The 27,303-nt window shown below is 45.4% G+C and overlaps 2 protein-coding genes and 1 pseudogene across 3 annotated transcripts; all 3 read left to right on the top strand.

The window, feature by feature from the left end:
- Positions 1-1,234: 1,234 nt before the first annotated feature.
- Positions 1,235-6,967, top strand: LOC118097289 (nicotinamide N-methyltransferase-like). The gene is made up of 3 exons (XM_035140023.3): positions 1,235-1,699; positions 2,824-3,031; positions 4,221-6,967. The coding sequence occupies exons 1-3, from the start codon at positions 1,468-1,470 to the stop codon at positions 4,645-4,647; spliced, it is 867 nt and encodes a 288-aa protein (XP_034995914.2). The 5' UTR covers positions 1,235-1,467; the 3' UTR covers positions 4,648-6,967.
- A 620-nt stretch (positions 6,968-7,587) lies between these two features.
- Positions 7,588-10,407, top strand: LOC118097057 (nicotinamide N-methyltransferase-like). Its single transcript, XM_035139635.3, has 3 exons — positions 7,588-8,013; positions 9,124-9,331; positions 9,671-10,407. The coding sequence occupies exons 1-3, from the start codon at positions 7,866-7,868 to the stop codon at positions 10,095-10,097; spliced, it is 783 nt and encodes a 260-aa protein (XP_034995526.1). The 5' UTR covers positions 7,588-7,865; the 3' UTR covers positions 10,098-10,407.
- A 1,471-nt stretch (positions 10,408-11,878) lies between these two features.
- Positions 11,879-18,782, top strand: LOC118097290 (nicotinamide N-methyltransferase-like; annotated as a pseudogene). Its single transcript, XR_015947117.1, has 4 exons — positions 11,879-11,915; positions 13,420-13,627; positions 14,654-14,668; positions 14,900-18,782. The product of XR_015947117.1 is annotated as a nicotinamide N-methyltransferase-like (transcript).
- Positions 18,783-27,303: the final 8,521 nt, after the last annotated feature.

Here is a 27,303-nt window from a genome sequence, read left to right as displayed (position 1 = left end):
GAAATGCCTTCATAATTCTATACCTGTGGACTATATTTTTGTGGGTTCCCCAGCAGCAACTCCTGTTCTGTTTCAGCAAGTAAAGTCGCATCAAACATCACAATAGTGTGCTTATTGAAGTAATCCACCAACCGTTTATCCCTGAAGGAGTACTTTCAACACACACAAGAACAAGACAAAGTAGAACAAACAACATATTCACAACACAACACCTCTCAAACTACTGGGGAACAACCACCACCCTCCCAACACATTAAAGAACAGAACATTGACCACCAACTACCACCGAAAAAATGTTACAGAAAAAGGGACTCCACATGGACCCCTCCTGATGGACGCAATACCACACTAGATCTGTACATTAATTGCTTCCGCCACAGAATCCAAACAGATGTGACCAGAAAACACCATCGCTTACAACAAAATCTAAACCATGCTGAAAGGAGAGCCATAGATAATCACGGGAACAACCCAGACATTATAATTAATGGGTTTTTTTTTTAGTCATTTTTCATTTTTTCTTCTTCTTTTTTCATTCTTTTTTAGTATAAATTTAAAAAGTGCATTTGGATAAATAGTTGGGTGGACACTCTCCTTCTTTCTGCCTTGTTATCCTGGAGCTCTCTGGTGGCAGAAGGGGGCACTGGGGCGGGGGAGAGGGAGAGGGAGGAGGGCACAAATCCAACTATGAAATGGACCACCTTTGACTGTCTACTTGCACAGGATTCTCTCGTGGCAGGAGAGGGCCCGTGGAGGGGGGGGGGTGGGAAGAAGGTGGAGAATATGTTATGTATGTATTGTTTTGTAATGTGTAAAATCAATAAAAATTATTATAAAAAAGACATTATAATTAAAGAGACGGACAAGGGTGGAGCTCGTCATCATGAACAAAACTGATTACATCCAGGAGGCTCACAGACAACTTTCCAATACTTGGTATCTGAAGAAGTGTGCATGCACACAAAAGCTCATACCAATGACAAACTTAGTTGGTCTCTAAGGTGCTACTGGAAGGAATTTTTTATATATATTTGTAAATACTATTTATCGATTGATTGATTGATCTATCCATAAGTTACATAAATGCTGCCTCCAGGAGCTTCCACACAGCTCAAAGAAGCATTGTGAGCCTACCATTCTGCAAAGAGGTTAATTATTTCCTGGTATTGTGATACCAAAGCTTAATCTTTATTACATAAATGGATTATGGGATTTCTCTCTCTCTCTCTCTCTCCTTCTCTTTATATAAGATACTAATTGTTTCCAACAGATAATTTCGAAAATATATGGAAGAGTGCCAGAGAGGTAAACCTAGAAGAATTTTGCAAGGTGGTTGTTTTGCTTCTTTGCTTGCTTTTATACAGGTGGGAAGAGAAGCTAATAAGGATATCACAACCTATTGGAATCAGCAAGGCTTCATTTTTTAAGAATGGAAAAACCACAACAACCCTTGGTTACATAACAGGAATGCAGAGGTGGAGCCAGATCTCCAAAAAGACACCCCAAAAACCTCTCAGCCGAGCATTCTGCAGATTTCCAATGATCGTGCAAATGGCTTTCACTGAAAAAGACTTCTATGCTGCACATTTCAATCCAAAAGATTATTTGGACACCTATTACACCTTCAGCTCTGGAAAAGAAGAAGAGAATGGCTTTTTGATATTCTACCTGAAAAATCTCCACCAGGCATTCATTTTAGGTAAGTGCTGGTGTACTTCATGGGTTCCAGAGCTGTCGCCAAACTGGGTTGCCTGGAAAGAGATCCCTCAAAGGGATATGAATGATCCATTTGATTATGTCCAGAGTTGCCAGCCTCTGCGGAAGCCCATGGTGGGAGAAACCTTTAATACCAGTTGGATCTATAGCAGTGGTAGCTTTCCAGCTCCCGTTAGCCCCGACCAGCGTGTGTCAATGCTCAGGGGAATGATAAGAGTTGTGGTTCAGCAACATTTAGAGGGCTGCAGGTAGGAATGGGCAAGCCTGTCATCTGTCGTTTCTCATTCTTCCAGCCTTAAGTTTCATTCCCCACATTTCCGTTTTTGAATCTGTAGGGGGAATAATTACATCAGCATGGAAATTCATTAGCATTTTAGAACTGATTTAATTGCACAATTCTTCGTGCAATTTTTGCGTAATACACAGTTTTTTGCAAAGCAGTCTTCCCTAATACAATGCATTTTTAAAATATCGATTTAGCTAAGATATAAACTTTTATGCATATTTTACCCTGCTACAGTGGTACCTTAGGTTACAGACGCTTCAGGTTACAGGCGCTTCAGGTTACAGACTCCACTATCCGGGAAATAGTACCTCGGGTTAAGAACTTTGCTTCAGGATGAGAACAGAAATTGTGCGGTGGCGGCGCGGCAGCAGCGGGAGGCCCAATTAGCTAAAGTGGTACCTCAGGTTAAGAACAGTTTCAGGTTAAGAATGGACCTCCAGAATGAATTAAGCTCTTAACCTGAGGTACCACTGTATATGTATTTCGGAGCCCATTTCTAGAACTACACAGCAAAATTCAGAGATGTGTGAATCTTGAAAGCTACCTGTGCGTCACTTCATATATTGTTTTGAAAATAGCAGATTAGGCAGGATTGCCTACCAATGCAAATAGAATTGAATTTCTCCCTCCCCCCATTAGCACAGGTTAGCCACCCTTGATCTATAGTGATTCAGCAGCAATTTTGAAACACCGTGAGAAACTTTCCCTGCTGATATTCATCTATAACGTTGTTGACTAAATGTGAAATGACCAGGCAAGGCTATTGTTCTCCAACATGGCTGACACCTGAACACATGTGTTATTGGGTTGATGCCATACAGATGCCATAAAAGGGGACACCCTGATTGATATTGGAAGTGGGCCGACCATCTACCAGTTCCTCTCGGCTTGCGAGTCCTTCCGAGAGATTGTCGCCACAGATTATTGCGATCAGAACTGGGACGAGATGCAACGATGGCTAAGGAAGGAGCCAGGAGCTTTCGACTGGAGCCCGGTGGTGAAATACGTGTGCGAACTGGAGGGTAACAGGTATGGAGAATTCACTGGTTGCTTCCAACATATATATAAAAATAATGACCGCTCCCCACATCAAAAGGGGGGGGGCTCCTTTTGCGTGGTCTTGCGCAGCTCCCTAGATCCCATTGCAGTTCTTGGTACTTCGGGCTGGTTTCACCCCCCCCCCCAGGATGGATACCTGGAGGTCTCCACCTACCTCACCCAATCCCACCTGGGGAGGCGTTGCCAGGGGATCGGCCAGGTAAGGGGAGGGACCGCCCTGCCCACACAACAGAAGGTGAACCTTACCTACGAAGCAGCAGTTTGCTCCAGAGCTTCTCCCAAACTGCCCTCCCTCAGTTAAGTCTTCTTTTGCAGGTTAACCTCTTCTCCACAGGTACGCAGGCGCTGCTACATCATGGTGGCTGTTGAAGGGCCGGAAAGGAATTTTCCTGCATTGGCAGGGTTTGCCTTTCTCGTAGCAAAACGTCACAACTTTGGCAGTTTCAGGCCTTGGATTGAATTCTTTAGTCTATCTTCCTAAATGGGGGTGTGTGAAGCGGAGACCCATGCCCCCTTTCCGGCGGTGATCCCAGGGTTCCCCATTAAAGGGGTCTTGAGGGGAGGCATTGGTCATACGCTGAGAGGTTGTAATTGCTCTCCCCTCCAACGGTGGTGAAATGGGGGGCAGGCTCTCTGCTTGAACATGATCTCCAGAGCCAGCCCAATCCCCACATATTTTGGATAATCCTGATGTCTCCCGGCTGGGGACTGGGTAGGATAAACGCCCAATGCCTGAGCCAAGGTCTCCCTGCATCTGAAACTTAATGAAACTGGGACCAATTTTAATCTCATAGCACGTTGCCTTGTGTCATTATGCCACTCAGGGGTCACCTGGGGTTGGGGGGACTCCGCCTGTCCACGCAATAAAATATTAAACATTTCAAAAACTTCCCAATATAAGACTGCCTACAGAAGTCTGCTAAAGGTTATACAGTTACTTATCTCCTTGGCTCAGGGGTTACATAACTGCATACCCTCCAACATTTCCCCAAACAAAATAGGGACATCCTAAGGAAAAATGGGACATTCTGGGAATAAATCCAAAACTGGGGTGGCTTCTGTAAATCTAGGACTGTCCCTGGAAGTTAGAGACACTTGGGGGGGTCCGACATTGTGGGGCGCAGGAATCTTTTCACATTCATCTTTCATTCTCCCTCAGGGAAAAGTGGGAAGAAAAGGAAGAAAAGGTCCGAAGAGCCATCAAGCAGGTACTGAAATGTGATGTGACCCAGGCCAGCCCATTGGGCCCTGTGGCTGTGCCTCCAGCGGACTGCTTGCTGTCCTCCCTATGCCTGGAAGGTGCCTGCAAAGACCTGCCCACCTACCGCTCTGCCATGAAGAACATCAGCTCCCTTGTCAAACCAGGGGGGCACCTTGTCTTATGCTCTATCCTAGAAGAAACCTACTACAAGGTGGGCCAGCGGCCCTTCTCCTGCCTCTACTTGGAGCAGGCATCTGTGGAGGAAGCCCTCAAGGTGGCAGGCTTTGCTGTCAAGTGGCTCAAGGAGACCAAGATCAACTTGCCGCTCTCTGTGACGGACGCGAAGGGGGTCTGCGTTGCGGTGGCCCAGAAATGCCAGAATTGAAGGGAAGACCGCTGAAAGAATAACAGGGCGAAGCAGGAAATATTGTGTGGTAGAATTTGTAAAAAATACTAGCTATTTCTTTAGAACTTTTATGTATGCGACAAAAGCAGCTAAAATATGATATGCACAGAAATGGAAAGAGGAGAAGGTTCCACCGAAGGAGGAGTGGCTTTTAAAACGAATGGTTTATGCAGAAATGGCAATGCTGACAGCGAAATTAAGAGATCAAGAAGAATGGAAGCCTTTCATGGACTATTTAGAAAAAGATTACACTCAAATGAAATTATGGGCAGGATTCAAGATTAAAGAAATTATAGTATATGCTTTGATAGAGAGCCTACATGTCAAGAGTTGTAAAAACTGTAAAACAGTGTGTGAGAAGACCTTGTTGGGAGAATCTCTTTAGTCAGACTGTGAGTGTCAAGAATCTTTGCGCAGGAAAAACTCAGCTTTGAGTTAGCCTGACAGCGAGTAGGCACCCTATTCTTCCTGCTGAATAAAGCATCTAATTCTGATCATGCAGACATTTTTTCCCTCCAAGAACATGAATTAGGGTGCATCCACACTTCTACTTTTCCCACCGCTTCCTCCACCCCACCCCGGAAAAAAATGCTGTTCATTGCTGAATTGCAGTGTTGCTTCTCCTACAGATTGGCGTTTGTTCTGATTCAGTAGTAAACAGCAAGGAAAGTGGCAAGGCAAACAGAAAACCTCTTAGAGCTCATGCCTAGAACAGCACAGAATAAGTGGAAATGTGGACAAGCCCCAAATTTCTACACATGTGTAAAACTAAGGTGAGGAAATGCCTCTGTATAGACCTGTGTACAGTCATACCTCGGTTTAAGTATGCCTCGGTTTGAGTACTTTCAGTTTAAGTACTCCGCGGACCTGTCTGGAACGGATTAATCCACTTTCCATTGCTTTCAATGGGAAAGTTTGCTTCAGGTTAAGTACGCTTCAGGTTAAGTACAGACTTCCGGAACCAATTACGCTCATACCTCGGGTTAAGTACGCTTCAGGTTGAGTAATCTACGGACCCGTCTGGAATGGATTAATCTACTTTCCATTACTTTCAATGGGAAAGTTCGCTTCAGGTTAAGTACAGACTTTCGGAACCAATTGTGTACTTAACCCGAGGTACCACTGTAATTTATAGGGCTGTGGACTCCATTTTGCATGCCCTCCAACATTTCTCCAATGAAAATAGGGACACCCAATTGAATAATTATAATTTTACTATTTATACCCCATACATCTTTCTGGGTTGGCCCAGCCACTCTGGGCAGCTACCAACATATATAGAAACATAATACTGTAAAACATTGAACGTTTTTTAAAAACTTCCCTATACAGTGGTACCTCCGGTTGTGGAAGGGATCCGTTCCGGAGGTCCAGTCACATCCCGAGGTTTCGGCAACCTGAGGACCACTTCTGCACATGCACAGAATGCTTATGCGCATGCGCACATGGCAAAACCCGGTAAAATACTTCTGGGTTTGCCACACACACATCCCGAAGTTTACGTAACCAGAGGATTATGTAAATGGAGGTGCGACTGTACAGGATTGCCTTCAGATGGCTCAGTGGTCAGATAACTCCATACTCTCCAACATTTCTCCATTGAAAATAAGGACATCCTAAGGAAGAGTGGGACATTCTGGGATGAAATCAGAAATTAGGACAAATTCTCTAAATCAGGGGCATCTCTGGAAAATAGGGGCAGTTGGAGGGTCTGAATTTGTGGGTTCCCTAGCAGCTGCTGTTTTTCTGTTTGACCAAGTAAAGGCGCATCAAACATCACAATGGTGTGTTTATTGAAGAAATCCACAACAAGTTAATCTATATCTAGAACTATGCTTGCTGTGAGCTCCATCCTAAGGAAAACAGACCTACATAAATACTGCACCCTGGAACTGCCACACAGCTCAAAGAAGCAGGGCGAGTGTTGTAACAAATTGACATAGTTTTAAATTTTTTCTCTTTTTTTTTTTAGCTTGGCTTTGCAATGGTTAAACCCACATCCAGCCTGATTGACTGGACATTCGAATGGAGGCGGGTCTGCTTGGAGCTTAAAAGGAGGGAGGAGCCGTTTTGCCCATTGGAGAGCACAAGGGAATGGGAGTGTGGGTGGTTGCAGGGTCAGGATAGCGGAGGGTTTAGATGAGGAATAAGCAAGTTCCATGTTACGTGTTTGACAATAATAACTTGTGACAATAATGAAGCTTGTACACGCATGAATCTTTAAAGCAACCATTATGAATTTGAGTTAATAAACTTTCATCTTTTATGTGCCAAGGAGAAATCGTTTTTCTTATTTCCAGCACGGTTTCGAAAACAGTATAGGTGGGGGCTCTTTAAAGGACAAAACTTCCCTTAAGAGTGGCGCCAATAGTTTCTGTCATTGAGTAACACAGTATAGGCTGAAGGTGGACGACCTGGTGTGTCACAGAGTTGCGGATAGGCAAGCTTTTAGAGTGAGGGATTTCAAGCTGAGGGAATCTCCTCACTGGGGGCAAAGGGGTTAGTCGCACAAACAGCCTCGAGTTTCATAAGATACCTGGCCACGTGTGTTGGAAGCAAACTCCACTTACTAATAAACCCAAGATTGAAGAGGGGTTTATAAATGATCTTCAGGGAAATAGGGAGGTGGATTTTGCCTCAGTGCCTTTAGTAAGTGAGAGAGAAGATGGGTTCCCTAGGTGCTCTTCTAATAATAGATTAAGAGGGGCAACCGTCACACCGTTTTAGCAACGGTTTAGCACCCTGGAACTGCCACACAGCTCAAAGAAGCAGGGCGAGTGTAACATTATGCAAATAAGTTAATTATTTCCAGGTATTGTGATCCCAAAGTTTAACTGTTATTACGCAAAGGGACGGTGGGATTTTCCCTCTCTCCCTTTACAAGACTATAATTGTTTGCAACAGATAATTTCTCAGAGATAGGGGAGAAAAGATTAGCTTACATAAGATGTCCCAGAGGTAAACCTAGAAGATATTTAAAAGGTATTTGCTTGTTTGCATGTTTTTTAGAGGCGGGGGTGGGGGGAGGATCTGACAGGCTGGAAATCTGGTGGCTTTATTTAAAGAAAAACAACAGAAGAAAAACCCCTGACGACCCTTGATAGCATCGTAGGAATGCAAAGGTGGAGCCAGTAAACAAAACTCCCTATAAACACTCGCCAAACTGAGCATTCTGCAGATTTACAAAGAACGTGCAAATGGCTTTCACCGAGAAAGACTTCTATGCTGCACATTTCAATCCAAAAGACTTTTTGGACACCTATTACACCTTCAGCTCTGGAAAAGAAGACGAGAATGGCTTTTTGATTTTCTACCTGAAAAATCTCCACCAGGCATTCATTTTAGGTAAGTGCTGGTGTATTTCATGGGTTCCAGAGCTGTCGCCAAACTGGGTTGCCTGGAAAGAGATCCCTCAAAGGGATATGAATGATCCATTTGATTATGTCCAGAGTTGCCAGCCTCTGCGGAAGCCCATGGTGGGAGAGACCTTTCATACCAGTTGGATCTATAGCAGTGGTAGCTTTCCAGCTCCCGTTAGCCCCGGCCAGCGTGTGTCAATGCTCAGGGGAATCATAGAGGAGTTGTGGTTCAGCAACATTTAGAGGGCTGCAGGTAGGAATGGGCAAGCCTGTTATCTGTCGTGCAATTTTTCGTGCAATTTTTCGTGCAATTTTTGCATAATACACAGATTTTTTGCAAAGCAGTCTTTCCTAATACAATGCATTTTTAAAAAATATTGTTTTAGCTAAGATATAGACTTTTATGCACATTTTACCCTGCTATATGTATTTTTGAGCCCATTTCTAGAACTACGCTGCAGAATTCAGAGATGTGTGAATTTTGAAAGCTAGCTGTGCGTCACTTCATATATTGTTTTGAAAAGAGCAAATTAGACAGGTTAGCCAACCAATGCAAATAGAATTGATTTTCTCTCTTCCCCCATTGCACAGGTTAGCCACCCTTGATCTATAGCAGGCTTCCCCAAACTAAGGTCCGTGGGCCAGATGCGGCCCGTGAGGCTCATTTATGTGGTCCCCGGTGACCCCCGCTGCCTGCTGCCGCTGTCCACTCTCACCGGTGCGGCACGGTGTGGCTGCCCACTTCCAAATCAGAAAGGCACCGGAAATAGCTTGCGCTCTGACTTCCGGGTCAGAGGAGACCCGTGAACATGGGCACAAGCTATTTCCGGCACTCCTCCAACCCAGAAGTGCATCAGAAATAGCATGTGTGCATGTGTATGGGCGTGCTCTCATGCACGCTACCCTGGCGGGTAAGTTTGGGACCCCTGATCTATAGTGATTCAGCAGCAATTTTGAAACACTGTGAAAAACTTTCCCTGCTGATATTCACATATGATGTTGTTGACTTAATGTGAAATGACCAGGCAAGGCTGTCGTTGTCCAAGAACCATGGCTGACACCTGAACACATGTGTTATTGGGTTGATGCCATACAGATGACATAAAAGGGGACACCCTGATTGATATTGGAAGTGGGCCGACCATCCACCAGTTCCTCTCGGCTTGTGAGTCCTTCCGAGAGATTGTCGCCACAGATTATTGCGATCAGAACCGGGAGGAATTGCAACGATGGCTAAGGAAGGATCCGGGAGCTTTTGACTGGAGTCCAGTGGTGAAATACGTGTGCGAACTGGAGGGTAACAGGTATGGAGAATTTGCTGGGTTGCTTCCAACATATATAAAAACATAATAAAATATTAAACATTTCAAAAACCTCCCAATATAAGATTGCCTTCAGAAGTCTGCTAAAGGTTATACAGTTACTTATCTCCTTGGCTCAGGGGTTACATAACTCCATACCCTCCAATATTTCTCCAAAGAAAATAGGGACCTCCTAGGAAAGGTGGGACATTCTGGGATCAAATCTAAAACTGGAATGGCTTCTGTAAATCTGGGATTGTCCCTAGAAGTTAGGGACACTTGAGGGGTCCGGCATTGTGGGGCGGGGGACTCTTTTCACATTCATCTTGCATTCTCCCCCAGGGAAAAGTGGGAAGAGAAGGAAGAGAAGGTCCGAAGAGCCATCAAGCAGGTACTGAAATGTGATGTGACCCAGGCCAGCCCATTGGGCCCTGTGGTTCTGCCTCTAGCAGACTGCTTGCTGTCCTCCTTTTGCCTGGAAAGCGCCTGCAAAGACCTGCCCACCTACCGCTCTGCCCTGAAGAACATCAGCTCCCTTGTCAAACCAGGGGGGCACCTTGTCTTAGGCACCATCTTAGAAGAAACCTACTACAAGGTGGGCCAGCGGCCCTTCTCCTGCCTCTACTTGGACCAGGCATCTGTGGAGGAAGCCCTCAAGGGGGCAGGCTTTGTTGTCAAGTGGCTCAAAGTGACCAAGAGCAACTTGCTGCTCTCTGTGGCGGACGCGAAGGGGGTCTCCGTTGTAGTGGCCCAGAAATGCCAGAATTGAAGGAAAGACCACTGAAAGAATAATGGGGCAAAGCAGGAAATATTGTGTGGTAGAATTTGTTTTTAAAAAAGTTATTTCTTTAGAACTTTTATGTATGTGACAACAGCAGCTAAAATATTATATGCACAGAAATGGAAAAAATAGAATAGAATAGAACAACAGAACAGAATAGATCTTTATTTTCATTGTCCCCTTGTGGGAACAACTAAATTTCTTGTTGCTGTATCAACTCAGATAAGACACTCCACATGAATTAAAATACTAATAAGCACAATACAATACAGAACAATAAACAAATAAAATAAAATGACTTCAAAGTCCGGAATTTCCATTTAAGGCCAAAATTGCTCTAGGAAAGACACTGTTCTTGAGACGGCTCGTTCTCGCCTTCATTGTTCTATATCTCCATCCCGATGTCAGGAGCTCAAAGAAACGATGACCAGGATGTGATAAATCTCTTGATATGTCTAATGCCTTTCTATGGCACCTGATGGTATAGATATGTTCTAAGGTAGAGAAAGAAGAACCAATGATACTCTCTGCTGTTTTGATAATTCCATGCAACACTGTCCTATTCCGACAAGTGCAGCTTCCGTACCACACACATAAGCCATAAGTGAGCACGCTCTCAATGGCACAGTGATAGAAAGCCAGCAGCAACTTTTGCGGAAGGTGATTTTTCCTTAAAATTCTCAAAAAAATTGCGTCTTCTTCGCAATCACCCTTATATTGACACTCCAGGACAAATCCTCCTGTAACTCAATGCCCAAGAATCTGAACGTTGTCCCCCTCTTCACACAGGTTCCATCCATCAAAAGTGGCTGGACATCAATTTTCTGCTTCCTGAAGTCCACCACAAGCTCCTTTGTTTTCTTTGTATTTATAAGCAACTTATTGGTTCTGCACCACTTTATCAACCGCTCCACCTCATTTCTGTAGTCCATCTCACCCTTCTTATGAGAGATGACCCCGATCACAGTCGTATCATCTGCAAATTTAACAATCCTGTTACTAGGGTGGGCAGAAACAAAATCACACATGTAGAGAGTGTAAAGGAGTGGGCTAAGCACACATCCCTGTGGTGCTCCTATATTAGTACTGAGCATGTTGGAAGTATAAGGGCCCAACCGGACCTTCTGGGGGCAATCTGACAGACAGTCCAATATCCACCCACAGAGTGATGGCGGGAGGCCCCAACCCCCCAGTTTAAATACCAGACGTCGTGGTAAAATGGTGTTAAATGCTGAGCTAAAATGTACAAAGAGCAATCTGGCATAGCCCCCCCCCCCACCGCTCCAAATGTGCAAGAACAGCATGGAGGGCAATCGCCACAGCATCCTCCGTCGATCTTTTTGTTTTATAGGCGAATTGGAATGTGTCCAGTCCCCCTGGCAGGCAGGTAATAACATAATTCTGTACTAGAACTATACTTGCTGTGAGCTCCATCCTAAGGAAAACAGACCTACATAAATACTGCACCCTGGAACTGCCACACAGCTCAAGGAAGGAGGCCGAGTGTAACATTATGCAAATAAGTTAATTATTTACAGGTATTGTGATCCCAAAGTTTAACTGTTACTATGCAAAGGGACGGTGGGATTTTCTCTCTCCCCCTTTCCAAGATAATAATTGTTAGCAACAGATAATTTCTCGGAGGTAGGGGAGAAAAGATTAGCTTACAAAAGAAGTCCCAGAGGTAAACCTAGAAGAAATTTACAGGGTATATTTGCTTGTTTGCTTGGTTTTAAGGGTGGGAAGGATATCATCAGGGGTGTAGGGAGATGCTGCGACACCCGGGGCGGCAAATTGCCATTCCCCGTAAGGGCCGCAAAGCGCGTGCGGAACACCGTGGAGCCGCTGCATGCCAGCGGCACCCCGAACGGACTGCGCATTTGCGGGTGGAGGCAAGGGGCAAGCCAGGGAGGCCGAGTTTCTGTCACCCCCCAGGTGTCGCTCGGGGGGACCCCCCCGCCCCTGCTTGCTCCGCCCCTGGATATCATGACAGGGTGGAACTAGCTAGGCTTCATTTTTTTAAAAAACCAAACAGAATAAAAACCCGTAACGACCCTTGATAGCATCATAGGAATGCAAAAGAGGAGCCAGAACTCCCAAAAGACACTCCAAAAATGTGTTAGTCAAACATTCTGCAGATTTCCAAGGATTGTGAAAATGGCTTTCACCAAGAAAGACTATGCTGCACATTTCAATCCAAAAGACTTTTAGAATGCCTATTACACTATTAGATATCATGACAGTTTGGAACTAGCCAGGCTTCATTAAAAAAAAAAAAAAACACCAAACAGAAGAAAAACCCCTAACGACCCTAGATAGCACCATAGGAATGCAAAGGTGGAGCCAGTAAACAAAACTCCCTATTTGGACACCTATTACACCTTCAGCTCTGGAAAAGAAGACGAGAATGGCTTTTTGATTTTCTATCTGAAAAATCTCCACCAGGCATTCATTTTAGGTAAGTGCTGGTGTACTTTATGGCCTGGAAAGAGATCCCTCAAATGAATGATCCATTTGATTATGTCCAGAGTTGCCAGCGGAAGCCCATGATGGGAGAGACCTTTAATACCAGTTGGATCTATAGCAGTGGTAGCTTTCCAGCTCCCGTTAGCCCCGGCCAGCGTGTGTCAATGCTCAGGGGAATCATAGAGGAGTTGTGGTTCAGCAACATTTAGAGTGCTGCAGGTTGAAAAGGGCAAACCTGTCATTTGTTGTTTCTCATTCTTCTAGCCTTAAGTTCCATTCCCCACATTTCCACATTCCAGTTTGCAGGGGGGATAATTAAGTTCTTATGAAAATGCATCAGCATTTTAGTGCAAACGTCTCCTAACAGACAGAATTCTGTGTGCAATTTTTTCATAATACACAGAATTTTTGCAAAGCAATTTTCCCTAATAGCTTTCAAATATTGTTTCACAAATGCACAAACTTACTTTTATGCACATTTTACCGTTATGTGTATTTTTGTACCCATGTCTTGACTGTAGATCTACACTGCAAAATTCAGAGATGTATGAATTTTGAAAGCTAGCTGTACGTCACTTCATATATTGTTTTGAAAAGACCAGATTAGGCAGGTTTGTCTACCAATAGAAATAGAATTGAATTTCTTTCTTTCCCCATTAGCATGTTAGCCACCCTTGATCTATAGTGATTCAGCAGCAATTTTGAAACACCATGAGAAACTTTCCCTGCTGATATTCACCTATAACATTGTTGACTAAATGTGAAATGACCAAGCGAGACTGTCGTTGTCCAAGAATCATGGCTGAAATCTGAACAAATGGTTTAATGGGTTAATGCCAAGCAGATGACATAAAAGGGGACACCCTGATTGATATTGGAAGTGGACCGACCGTCTAACAGTTCCTCTTGGCTTGTGAGTCCTTCTGAGAGATTGTCGCCACAGATTATTGCAATCAGAACTGGGAGGAATTGCAACGATGGCTAAGGAAGGAGCCGGGAGCTTTCAACTGGAGCCTGGTAGTAAAATATGTGTGCGAACTGGAAGGTAACAGGTATGGAGAATTTGCTGGCATGGGATATTGAAGGTGGAATTTTAAGACTCCTCGGCACTCGGATGCCCTCTGGAAGGAAGGTTGGTACAGCCATCACAGGTTCTTGTAGACCGCAAATGAAACAAGCAGCAATCAGGCACTGTAGATTAGTTTCCCCAGTTGGTTTATTTGCGCACAGCACCTTTACTGATCCAACGTCTAATAGGAAAATAACATCTGCAAAGCGGAAAAGCACATTCAGAGTAAATGGCACTTCGCTCAGGGATCTGACATGGGAAGAATTGCTGCATTTATAGCTCTCCTTTCCTCCAAGAAGTTCAAAGCATAGCTGCTTCTCTCCTCCTGCCACCCATTTTTTCCTCTCAACAATCTTTAGGTAGGGGCTGTTAGGATTCCTGCTCCGTGTTTGCAGTCATGGGATTGTTTTCTATCACATGACAGTGTATGCCACTGCCACCCAGGGGCGGGCTCACAGTGCATGGTGTGTGGGGTGTGGAGGGAGCCTGCTGTGACCTCACCAGCCCAGCCCTTGCAGATGCTTCAAATAAGTCCAAACAGACTGAAGGGCACACTCATGGTGCCCTGGCAGCCCTGTGCGGCTTTGGGGGTGAACTCAGGCACTGGAGCCCAACAGAGGAGAGGGGCAGTGATGTTGCTGCTGCCTCTCCTCCTCTGTGCTGCTTACACCCATGGGTCTGCCGTGACCTAAGAGTCGAGTTGCAACCGGCTCCGCAGCTCCCTCCTATGCTGGAACCAGGCCCCAAAGGCTTGGCGTGGCTTCCCTCTCCATGGCTTCAGCCTGGTTGCACCCCGTCAAACAAAATAGGCCCAGGACCACCACCCCCCCCCAGTTTCCCCATGCTATGCCACTGGGTAGGGATGTGAGAGAGAATGACTAGCCCAAAGTCACTTGGTGAGCTTTGTGGCCAAGTAAGCATTTGAACCTGGCTCTCTCCAGTCCTAAACCACTCCTCTAATCCAGCCTGGTTCCCTCCAGTTGTTGTTGGGCCACAACTCTCAGGACAGCTGGGGCTTATGGGAGTTGTAGTCTCCCAACATCTGGAGGGCACCAGGTTGTCTCAGGCTGCTCTAACCTGTAGGACACTGGCTCACCCTTTGAGATCCACAGCAACCAGGAATTATTCACACATTCAGTTTAGGATGTGGAGCGATCATGAGATGTGCCTGGCTAGAATTAGGAACATTGAGGACAGGTGTTGGGCATTGTGGGGGGCAAGGATCTTGTCATGTTCATCTTTCATTCTTCCCCAGGGAAAAGTGGGAAGAGAAGGTCCGAAGAGTCATTAAGCAGGTACTGAAATGTGATGTGACCCAGGCCAGCCCAACGGGCCCTGTGGCTCTGCCTCCAGCGGACTGCTTGCTGTCCTCCCTGCGCCTGGAAAGCACCTGCAAAGACCTGCCCACCTACAGCTCAGCCCTGAAGAACATCAGCTCCCTTGCCAAACCAGGGGGGGCACCTCGTCTTAGGCTCCATCCTAGAAGAAACCTACTACAAGGTGGGCCAGCAGCCCTTCTCCTTCCTCTACATGGAGTTCTCAAGGAGGCAGGCTTTGCTATCAAGTTGTTCAAGGAGACTAAGATCAATTTGCCACTCTCTTTGATGGATGCGAAGGCATTCTGCATTGTGGTAGCCCAAAAACACCAGAGCTGAAGGGAAGACCACTGAAAATGTCTGGGAAAATCTGGACGTATGGCCGCCCATGTCGGCAGTGCTCTTTTTGCCGATTTCCCTTAAAAATAGCTCAGAAATGGCCTTTTTTTAAAAAAATGGCAACCCTAGCAGAAATGGCAATGCTGAAAGGGAAATTAAGAGATCAAAATTAGGAACTTTTTAAATAGAAGAATGTAAGCCTTTCATGGACTATTTCAGGCTTCCTCAACCTCGGCCCTCCAGATGTTTTTGGCCTACAACTCCCATGATCCCTGGCTAGCAGGGCCAGTGGTCAGGGATGCTAGGAATTGTAGTCTCAAAACATCTGGAGGGCCGAGGTTGAAGAAGCCTGGACGCTGGAAGCCTAGAAAAAAAAATTACAGTCAAATGAAATCATGGGCAGGATTCAAGATAAAAGCAGCGGAATAAAAATGACAAATAATTGTATAGAGAAACCTTTTGTAACAGAGAAAGATATAACACAGTAGAAAAGGTTTGAGTAAAAACACTGTGGAGCTGAGAGAGGGAAGTCAGCTTATGAAATAATGTAATTATTTGATTTGAAGGTTATTGTGAAAATGTTTGAAAAAATTAATTAAAAAATTGTATATTAAAAGAAAGAAAGAAAGTTACCCGGCCCAGCACAGGAATGAGAAGCCAACATGTGTTCTTCCTCAGGCTGACAAGCCAAAGCAGGGATGGGGATCCTGTGGTTCCCCATTCAGATTTTGTTGGACTACAGTTCCCATCAGGCCCATCAACCAGTTTGTGGGAATTGTAGTCCAGCAACATCTAGAGCAGCGGTAGCCAAAATTTTGGAACCAATGGGCACATATCACATTCTTAAGAAGTGCTAGGGGTACTAAAATGGCTACCATGTGGGGGTGTGGCATAGCAAAAAAAAAATAGAGCCGACAACTTAATGCTTACTGTGGGAAGTTAGCTATGTTGTGGAGGTCCTGATTGTGGAGATCACACAACAATTATCTCCCTCTCTCTCCCTCATTGCTGCCCAACAATAACAGTACCAGGATGTGGTACTGAAGAAGTGTGCATGCACACAAAAGCTCATACCAGTGACAAACTTAGTTGGTCTCTAAGGTGCTACTGGAAGGGGAGGGATTTATTTTGTTTCGACTGCGCCAGACCAACACGGCTACCTACCTGTAACTAGTACCAGGAAAAATACACATGCTGGCCACATCAAACTCATTTCACAGAAATTGCCTAGAAGGTACCTGCACATTTAGCCCCATAACTTTCTTTCAAGAAAAGAAAGCTCAGAAGCTGGGTCACCTTCCCAGGGGTACCAATGAAAGCCTTTACAGGTGCCATGGCACCCATGGGTGCTGGGTTGGTGACCCAGGGTTTAGAGGGCCCCAGGTTTCCTGACCTAAAGTGGTCAAATCAATGAAATCAATGTTCATAAGTACCCAGGGTGTCAACACACCATCTTTTGCACTTAGAGGCCTAAAGCTGTATATACACTTTAAAAATTAGCGCAGGGAAAGGTGTGCCATTTAAATGCCCTGCAATGCCCCTGGCAGGGAGTGAAAGGCCCTCTGTGCTTCCACAGAGGTACTCTCTTCTTCCTTGACCTCCGTGCCGCAGGGTTTGTGGCTGACGCGGAAGACGGATCCAGGAGCTGAGCTGCAATGAGGTCGTGTTGCACAGGGGAAGCCCTGCCTGGCTGTTGTCAGGAGATGGTGTCCTCGCTTTGCCCATCTTTGCAACTCGGGAGGACAGAATTGGTGACTCCTCCTTGGAGGAGAAGAGCTGAGCTAAGCAACGGGGACCATGGTTGCCATGTGATTTTCATTTACAGTGTGGAGCTGAATTGGATCTGGAGGGGTGTTGAGCTGCCAGATTCATAGCATAAAATTTTTCTTTATAAAGCATCCAGAGGCCAGCCTCCCCTGGGCTGAGGCCCCCTATCCTGATGAGTTCCTGGAAGTGCAATTTGTGCTTGCACAATAAAAGTGTTTATGGTACCCCTTCTAGACTGAACGCAGACATGGAAGTGAAACTATGGCTTCCGCAATTTGTTTTTCTTTAATATCTGCTCCTACGTGGGAGCAGTGCTTTGCTGAGCCTGGTTTTGATTTTGAGGCTTACTGCTTTCCAGGGAGCATTCACCCATCAGACAAGAAGCTCTTAAAGCATCAAGAGAAATCAAAACCCACAAGCGGCATTTGCATGTAGTTTTGTCGTGCAATGATACCAAGGGATGGGGATGCTCTACAGTCAGAGTAAATTACACTGTTGTGCCCATCCTTCCAACATTTCTCCAATGAAAATAGGGACATCCTATTCCATAGCAGTAGTGGTTATTATTATTATTAATTTATTATTATTATTATTATTATTATTATTATTATTATTATTATTATTATTTATACACCACCCATTAAACATTAAAAAATATTCCTTTACAGTCCTGCCTTCAGATGTCTTCTAAAAGTTGTATAATTACTTATTTCCTTGGCTCGGGGGTCACATAACTCCGTACCCTCCAACATTTCTCCCATGAAAATAGGCACATCCTAAATAAAAGTGGGATATTCCGGGATCAAATTAGAACCTGGGACAGCTTCTGTAAATCTGGGGCTGTCCCTGGAAAAGAGGGACACTCGGAGGGTTTGTTGTGTTTAACACAGCACTCCACACAAGGGCAAGAATGCAACTTCCTGCAGCGATGGAGTCCTTGGGCCACTCTGTAAAGTGGATTCTGAAGTAAACTCAGGATCCAATCTAGGGGCTTGATCTTCCCAGACTGCATCAAATGAGTCCACTTTGGAATCTGAGTTCAACTGATTCCCCAACCCTCAACCCCAGGGCTGCGGAACTGGCATGCCCCCAGATATTGTTGGGTCACAACTCACACCATCTCTGGCAACTGGCCATTGGGAGATGGAGCCTGACAACATCTGGAAGGCATTTAGCTGAAAGCCGCAAGATACTATCTGAAACAGGAAACCATTGTTTAGAACCAGAGTTCCTCATCCTCAAGACAATGATCTGTCTGTGTGCTCAACAAGTGAGACTGTGACTGAGAACTAGCTTGAGTTATCTCTCTCATCACCCCCCTCCACTTGCTTGCCTTCTGAACATGTGTGGTCACAGATTCATGTTTTTGTCATGTGCAAATGGACACCTGAACAGGGTGAGCATTTCCTGGTGCTCCCATCCAGCAGTCATTTGTGAATAATGTTTGATCCAGAGCTTTGCTGGACCAGGTCTGTCTAGTCTGGTATGCAGCTTCCAAAGAGTGTCCATTGAGATGCTTCTGAGAAGAACACATGAGTAAAACACTTGGGCCGAAGCGCTGCGCCATTCCTCCAGGTATCTGGTACTCTGTGATAGACGGCCTCTGGACATGGGCGTTCCATTTATTTATATTGGCTAATACTAATCGAAAGGCACACCTTCCATGAATATTTCTAATTTTTTAAGATTACCTATTATTAATTATTATTATTATTATTATTATTTAAAAAAACAACAGAAAACTTGAAACACTGATCTTGGAAATAGAGAGGTAAAGTTGTGATTGCCATAAGAAACAGCAAATAATTTGTCTGTTTACAGCCCACCAACTAATTGAAATCCTTAGCACGGACAATTCTGTCAAATTTTGTTTCTCTCTGTTTCCAATTTCGTGTCTTAAATTCAATTCTCCACATTTCTGCAGAAATTTGCATTATTTATTTATTTATTTATTTAAAAAATGCCATGGAATTTAAGTGCACATTTCTCCCAATATTGTATATACATTCTTGCAAATCTATTTCCCCTAATTTAATATATTTGTGTATGTTGTTTTTGCTAATACATTCATTGCGTGCCCAGGCGCAGACCTCTCTTCCCTGGGAGCCAAGTCCCAATAAGACAACACATCGTAGTTATGGGATTTAAATAGTGTGGGAAGGTTTACTTTAGCAGAGTTAAACAATCCCTTTTATATGTTTATGCAGCGATCAGCTTGTTGCTGACTCGTCTGAGTTCTACTAATAAAGATGCCTTCCTGGTTAAAAATCCAGAATACACACACGCATCTGGTTCATGTTAATATACCGTGTTTCTCCGAAAATAAGCCATACCCCAAAAATAAGCCATAGTGATAGGCAGTTTAACCTTGTAGGTTAAACTGTACCATACTTAATAAAAAAATTAAAACATCCCCTGAAAATAAGCCACCGTGTTGTTGTTTTTGAGGAAAAATAAATATAAGACGGTGTCTTATTTTTGGAGAAACACGGTAAAACTATTTTACTCTCAGATTCATTCAGGTTTACAGAACTGTACCTGAAGGCAGGCTTAGGCTACATAACAAGCAAATAAACTATACCAGAGAGAAACTGGTCCTGAGGTGACTGCAACTGAGCAGTTATCTTTCAAAACTACCAGCAACTGACAAATTGGTTGTCACAGCAACTAGTTAGAACATGGAGGCTGTTAGTCCGCTGTCGGGATGTTGCACTTGACTGCACCTTTACATCCCACAAATACGCCACAACTTTATTCATTTCAGATGTAGGAAACTTTGGCTTAAGCATTGGGCGTGTATCCTTCTCAGCCCCCAATTGGGATCTGGGGCTAAGCGGGGGCAGACAGGAATTATGGGGGACACTGCAAAACATCTGAGCCGGCTGGTGGGGGCCTCCTTACCCGGCCTTTACTCCACCCACCCACCCCAGGCCGCCGCCAATTGGCTGATTGGAACCAGGGCCAGGAGGGAGCCCTACAGCCTTGGCGGCCAGCCCAGGGGATGGAGCAACAGTCAGGTTGCTATGGCGTGACTCCGGAGGCCGGGAAGCCCATGTCAGGTCACAAAAGCTGCCCACTGACATGACTGGTGAGCGGTCATTCCTGTGCACACTTTCCCTAGGAATACACCTGTTTGCACATGTTTCCTGGCTGGAGATCTGCATTGCAGAAATTCAGAATTCAAATTTGGAGGGATGACTGTGTGTCGCTTTCAGGATTTGTGAATCCGGCAATGGTGCCATTAAATGTGAACTGAATCAATTCCCCATCCCACCCTAGAAGACAGCTTTACCTGAAAAGCAGCAGCAGCAGCAGCGGTGGTGGCGACAAAGACTATTCTCTTAACATTTATTCATTTCTTTATTGCCAAACAGTGGTCATTTCTTCTCCACAATGCCGCCACCCACAAGTTCCCCATTGTGGTGCAACATCGTATCTCGTCTGCCAGGGGGTCTCCTTACAGAGAGCCCCCACCCATCATTTTCACCAAGTCATCACCCAGCATCAGCACAAGTAGCGAGTCAGAGGAGAGGAATGAGGAAATGAGCGGAGTGGAGAGAGGGCTGTCGTATGCTACAGAGCCCTTGCACCACCCTGAGGGAGAGCTAGGGGAGGAGGAGCTGAGACAGCCATTGGACACAGGGCGTCCGTTTCCCCCAACGCCTGAATTGAGGTGCGCTACTACCCGTAGGGCAAGGGGGTGGCGTTTTGGGGTCCCCAGGCTCTTATGTTGGGCGAAGACCAGGAAGAAGCCATTGCGAGGTTCTGATACAGACTGAGCAGTCATGTTTCCCGATACTCTTGCACTGTAAATAGCATGCACAATAAAACTCTGAAAGAAAAGATGGAGTGGAGCGTCTTTACTCATGAGTAGCCGCAGCCTTCTCTGACATCATCAATCCAAGGTGAGCTGCTATGCTTTCCTGCCACCCCCCAACAATGCTCCTGGAACGATTGTGATGTACAGTAATGCCCTTTGGGGGAGGCCATGTTTGGAGGAGGATCACCACTGAAAAGGGGAAAGAGGAAAACCTACCTTGAAAAAAAACAACATAACGTTTTTGGCCCTCCTGAACATTCTGTTGCTGTCTGGAGTCTGGACAGGGTTGAGCCACCCTGCTAAATGTTTATCCTGCTGTTTTGCTGCAGCTTCAATTTAATTGTGATTTCCTACTGATTGCAGATTTGCTACCGGATCAAGTACAGTGGTACCTCGGGTTACAAACACTTTGGGCTACAAACACTCCGGGTTACAGACTCCGCTAACATGGAAGTAGTACCTCGGGTTAAGAACTTTACCTCAGGATGAGAACAGAAATCATGCGCCAGCAGTGGTACCTCAGGTTCAGAGCAGTTTCAGGTTAAGAACGGACCTCCAGGACGAATTAAGTTCGTAACCAGAAGAACCACTGTACAAGGAGTTACTATTAGTATGTTGTTGTTGTTTAGTCGTTTAGTCGTGTCCGACTCTTTGTGACCCCATGGACCATAGCACGCCAGGCACTCCTGTCTTCCACTGGCTCTTAACAACTTGGGACCAGCTTGCTTGCAGGATCGCCTTGCCCCACACGTGACCATTTGGCCACTTGGATTGGTGGAAGCCACATGATGCCTGTTCCACATTTGTAAGAACTGGGTCATTTAGTGTGGCAGCACCTACACTCTAGAACTCCCTGTTGACTGAGAATATTTTATTCTCTTGCTAACTATGCTGTTATAAATGCACATTTTATACTCTGCTTCCTTTGGTAATGTTTTCTTTTGAATTTTGTTTGTTAACTTTGCTGTTTTAAATGTGCATTCTGTAGTTGACCTCCTTTGCAACATTTTACTTTGAAACCTTTAAGATAATATTTTAGTTCCCTGTTAATTATGTTGCCTTTGATGTTTTAATGTGTTGTAAACTGCTTTGATTTCCCCCCCTTAAAAATATAAAGTGGTATAAACATGAAATGAGTAATAATATTGATGCGCTTGCTGCATTGATGCAGCTACTGCCTGGATCGTTTTACTGATGCAAAACCGAAGCACACTGACAGCCATCACCACCTAAATAAACCGAACAAACCAAATTTTCTCCGGTTCTCTAGTTCCTAGGGAAGGACAGGATAACAGGCAGCAAGATTCATGTATTATTATTATTTTGTTGTTGTTGTTTTATTGGGTTACATGTCACCATCCTCTCGAAGCATGCAAAGCATGATTGAGTAGGGTGGGTTCCCCCCCCTCAGAAAGAAAGCAAAGCAATTAATCAGAGATAGTACAAAAGAGCCCTCCCCCTTCAGAAAAAACTTTGGCTTTGTAGCATTGTCTCTTTGAGCTGACAATTTTGCTGGTGGATCGTGACTACTTGGATCAGGACGCCCTTGTAAGAATACGCTGGATCCACTCCCGAGGGCCATCACAGGAGCACTCTCCAAGAGGAAGCGTGAGGGACATCTCCTCTTAGTGTTTATTTTTTGAACTGACAGCAAAAATCACTATAATAACCACAAGCATAATTGCTCCAATGACAATCCCAACGATATTCAGGATGCGGGCGGTGCGGGAAGAGCTTGCGGCTTGGTTGATGTTTCCTTCATTGCTGGCGTTTCTCGCCTGAGGAAGGAGAGAGAAATCAAGGCTCAGTGTGGCTTAAGCTAGAAGACCCTCCAGCTCCACAGCTTCCATCAACCCATGGGAAAAGTATGCCCGATTGGTCTGTTGTCATGCATTTGGAGATCAGCACCTGCCATAGGAGCCACCTCCCGGGGGCCGTGGAAGCTTCAGCCCCCACAATAAAATATTTGTGGGAGCTGGGCTCCCCCAAAGTTGATGGGCATTCCCATTCAAATGGTATGTGTGCACTGCATCATGTGATTGATTATGCAGGGTGGGGCTCACCTGGGCCCCCACAATATTTTATTCAAGTTGGCCAGCCCCTTGCAAAGCTACCGCTATCCCCTGGCACAGCGCCTGCTTGTCTGTGACATGAAAAAACCCACACACACCATGGCAGCAAGGCCGGCTGAAAGCACAAGAAGGGCCACTCGAGCTGACACAATGACATTGAAAATCATGGTTCTCTACCATAGACTAGAGAAGTTGATCCAGTCCTTCAGGGGTCTTACTGGGTTCTTATGGTGGCAGCATGCAGTTGTTCTGGGAAGCAGGCCCTGCCACAGATCCTGGGGGTGGGGGAGGCTGGGCAACACCCATCACTTGCTGGTTGGGGGCAGGGGCTATTTGCTGGGCAATGGGGCATGCTGAGTGCAGCTAGCTGCCTGCCCTGTGTGGGTGCAACAGCAGCAGCAGCAGCAGCAGCAGCAGCAGCAACAACAACAGCAACAACAACAGCAACAACAACAACAAGTCCTGTAAAATCCCTGGGAGCCTAGCACTTGCCCCAGTATGCCAAATGGTGGCGCTGGACACACTGGGAAGAAGCTATAAAGGGGAAGCATAGAAGCCCACAGAACACCAGAAGGAGCACAGTGCAGCTATCAAGAAACAGCACACCAGCTTGGTGGCAGATGGCCTGCTTTGCACACAGAAAGCTTGATCCTTGGCATCTCCAGGTGAAAAGATGGCAGGCAGCACATGATGAGGAAGAGAGCAATAAGGATGGCATGGGGGAGGGCAACGTAAATCCCCTCTTTGTCAGACATCTATTGCGAGTGTGTGTTCCACTTCCCAAAGACAGATAAACAGTAGTTGAGAGGAAGGGAAACATCAACAACTGCCAGACTTTTAGAAGACATCTGAAGGCAGCCCTGTTCAGGGAGGCTTTTAATGTTTAATAGATTACTGTGTTTTATTTTTCTGTTGGAAGCCGCCCAGAGTGGCTGGGGAAACCTATTATTATTATTATTATTATTATTATTATTATTATTATTAGGCCAGCTAACATCAGGAACGGAAGGAAAAAACAGTAAATAAATAAAATGCCTGGAGCATGTCTGCTGTCGGGAAACAGGCAGATCCTGCAAAATAATTCTGCTGAGGGCATCGGAAAATAGCAAGAAGGGAAGCCTGGAGGGGAAGGTTATCTGCCAGCTCCCAACTTGTCCCAATGCTCTTTCTTCCTTAAGATTTCCTCCTCCTTTTTTTCATACCTGAAATGTACTCGGAGTCGAGAGTGAATTTCATGCTCTTTATTCAGCTCATAGTCCTCAAGGAGAAGAAGAATGGCTCTTTTCCCCAACCCATCTGCTTATATACATTATTTACACAATGGGCCTTGCGTGATTGGCTACTTCAGGGCTACACCTGTGGGCCAATTATATTGTGGATTGACTTCTGCCTGCAGCCTGATTGGCTGCTCCTACAGGCCAATCAGGTAGCAGATTCACTTCTGCCAGCCGCCTGATTGGCTGCTCCAGCAGGCCAATCAGGTTGCGGATTCACTTCCACCTGGAGTTGGATTGGGTAGCTCCCGCTGATTCTGAATCCTATTGTTCTAGGATTCAGCTCAGTACATAACAATACCCAAGTAAAACTCTTGCCACCACTGCTTCTGGAATGGGTGTGAGCTTGGTGGAACTGGAGACGAGACCTGGGGGGGTCTCTTTCCAGTATCCTGACCCATTGTGATGTTCTCCAACCAATTGATGCCCCAAGCACAATGGGAGACCAGTGGGCCCAGAGTTCTGGGACAGACTAGAAATTAAAGGCCAGGTCTTGGAGAAAGACCAGATCCAAAGACACCCTGTGGCAATGGCAAAATAAGTTGCAGGGCTCTTCAGCGCCCCCTGGCTTTCGAGAAGCATCCCTGAAAAACACAATGTCATGCCCTCCAACATTCCTCAGGTAAAAACAGGGACATTCTATCAGTATCACTGCTTTGAGCATTTCCTCCTATTAAAGGAAACACGCAAAACTGCAGTATTTTAAACACAAAAAATATTTGCATTTATGTATTGCCTTTAGGGAAGCCTGAGGGGGAAAGAAAACCCCGTATCAGTAAATACAGCTAACTAGCAGTGATACTGATGAGGACCAGAATAGCTCTTTTTCATCTGTTGAATGTTGAAGGGTGTGCAATGTTAGGCTGCTGATCTGCTGATTTACTATATCTGTCCTGATCCCAGGGTGGAGGACAATCAACAACTTAGAGTTGTAAGGAACATTGCTATATCACAAATAAAGCATCCATAGCAGCAGCTGGCAAACCCAGCCTCTGCTTAAAAACCTCCAAGGAAGGAGAGTTCACCACCTCTCGTGGGAGTCTGTTCCACTGCCAAACAGCTCTTGCCATCAGAAAGTTATTCCTGATGTTTAGTTGGAATCTATTCTTGTAACATAAAGTCATTAGTTCGAGTCCTACCCTCCAGAGCAGGGTAAAACAAGCTTGTTCCCTCTTCCATGTGACAGGCCCTTTAGATACCTGAAGATGACTACCGTTATCATATCTTTTCTCGGTCTCAGGGGGAGTGTTACCCCAACCAGCACAGGCTGAATCCCTCTTCCCTGTTCTGCCTTCTGACTGACCAAGAGCAGCTCTGTCTTGTACGGATTAAGTTTCCATTTGCTCACTCACATCTAAAGCAGGTCAAAGTGCAAGTAGATAAATAGGTACCACTACAGCGGGAAGGTAAACGGCGTTTCCGTGTGCTGCTCTGGTTCGCCAGAAGTGGCTTTGTCATGCTGGCCACATGACCTGGAAGCTGTACGCCAGCTCCCTCGGCCAATAATGCGAGATGAGCACCGCAACCCCAGAGTCGCTCACGACTGGACCAAATGGTCAGGGGTCCCTTTACCTTTACCTTACCCCGCCCATCTGGCTGAGTCTCCCCAGCCACTCTGGGTGGCTCCCAATTGAATATTAAAACAATACAGCATTAAATATTAAAAGCTTCCCTGAACAGGGCTGCCTTCAGATGTCATCTAGCCCATCACTGATGACAAACACCAGTTTAGAACCAAGGCAGCTTCTGTGGATTCAGGTGGGGAGGAGAAATAGAGCTGGGTGTCATCAGCATATTGATGACACCCATCCCTAAAGCTCTGGACAACCTCTCCCAGTGGTTTCATGCAATTGATAAATAGCATAGGGAACAGAACAGAACCATGAGGGACTTCACAGCCAATGTCCAAGGTGTCAAATAGGAGCCACCACCCCCCCACATTCTGGGTTCACTCCTCCAGTGAAGGAACAGAACCACTGTAGAAGCATGCCTCCAAGTCCCATCCCACCAGGAGGGTCCAGAAGGATACCATGGTTGATGGTACTGAAAGCTGCTAATAGTAATTTGTGTTACTCCCAACAGCCAATATTGGCATCTTCCATCCCTGCACCAAACTTTTGCAGAGAATTAAAAAGGGGGGAAAGGACAGGTAAAATCTACTAGCAATTCCAAAATTCACGAATGTCCTTAATTTGCAAAGCAATCTACTATGCTGCTCGCATCTTTGACAAATATTTTCATGCCCTCCACAACATCCAGACACAAACCAGACACCACACTCAAAAATGCAAAGCCCTTTTACAAATCCATTCTCCAGGACTGTTAGAAACCAACATATCTGTGATCAAACGTTTCGTGTTGAGGAAATTGTTGGAATTTTTAGTGGAGGAAGACACTGAGCATAAAGTACGCACAAATGTACTAAACATTCACACATGTGCACATATAAATGCAAACATCCCTCCTCTGCCTGATGGACATTTTAAAGAGCTGGATGTTCAGCATTCTCTTATGCAGAGTGAGGCAAAGGACCCCGAAGTAGACTTACCTGGAGAGAGAAGACAAGAGCTGCGATTCCAAGTGGCAGACAGCAACACAGCAGGTTGAAGATAGAAAGGGCAAGGTACGAATTAACATTTCTCTGGGGTGCTTCCATCTTCAGAGGTGGTCTTGTCTTGAAGAGCTCTCTCTGCTGCTGAGCTTTGACAAAAAAAACGCTGACGCCTGCAAAAGCTTGGCTTCTGTCTTATCCCACGTTGGGGGAGTAGCCACTGGGAATGAACACCCGTCTGATGCTTCCCAAGCTCAGTGACCAGTGCAGGGCTTAGAAACAGCTCTTTAAAAAGCAAGGAAATCAAAATTGCACAAAGAATGCAGTTGTATCTGGGGAGGAAGAGAGCAGGGAGGGGTGACTGGGAGGGTGGTGGCAGTACACTGAGGCCAACCCATTGGCTGGGAAAGTAGAACCCCTCTGAATTGGCATCCCAGAGAGTTTCGCTTGGTTTAATTTACATCAGCTTCTCCCAAAATCCTGGGCAGGATAATGGGATTTTATCCGGTTACAGGTAGGT

This window comes from Zootoca vivipara, chromosome 14 (genome assembly GCF_965207765.1).
Source record: "Zootoca vivipara chromosome 14, rZooViv2.hap1.1, whole genome shotgun sequence".
Classification (NCBI taxonomy): Eukaryota; Metazoa; Chordata; class Lepidosauria; order Squamata; family Lacertidae; genus Zootoca; species Zootoca vivipara.
Note: the sequence above shows the minus strand (reverse complement) of the source record. Positions and strands in the feature narration are given on the sequence as shown.

Bases quoted from the DNA above. Each gene is read 5' to 3' on its own strand.
- LOC118097057 (XM_035139635.3), top strand. From the start codon at position 7,866: ATGGCTTTCACCGAGAAAGACTTCTATGCTGCACATTTCAATCCAAAA. The intron at 8,014-9,123 runs GTAAGTGCTGGT...GATGCCATACAG, and splicing joins CCACCAGGCATTCATTTTAG to ATGACATAAAAGGGGACACC. The intron at 9,332-9,670 runs GTATGGAGAATT...ATTCTCCCCCAG, and splicing joins TGCGAACTGGAGGGTAACAG to GGAAAAGTGGGAAGAGAAGG.
- LOC118097289 (XM_035140023.3), top strand. From the start codon at position 1,468: ATGCAGAGGTGGAGCCAGATCTCCAAAAAGACACCCCAAAAACCTCTC. The intron at 1,700-2,823 runs GTAAGTGCTGGT...GATGCCATACAG, and splicing joins CCACCAGGCATTCATTTTAG to ATGCCATAAAAGGGGACACC. The intron at 3,032-4,220 runs GTATGGAGAATT...ATTCTCCCTCAG, and splicing joins TGCGAACTGGAGGGTAACAG to GGAAAAGTGGGAAGAAAAGG.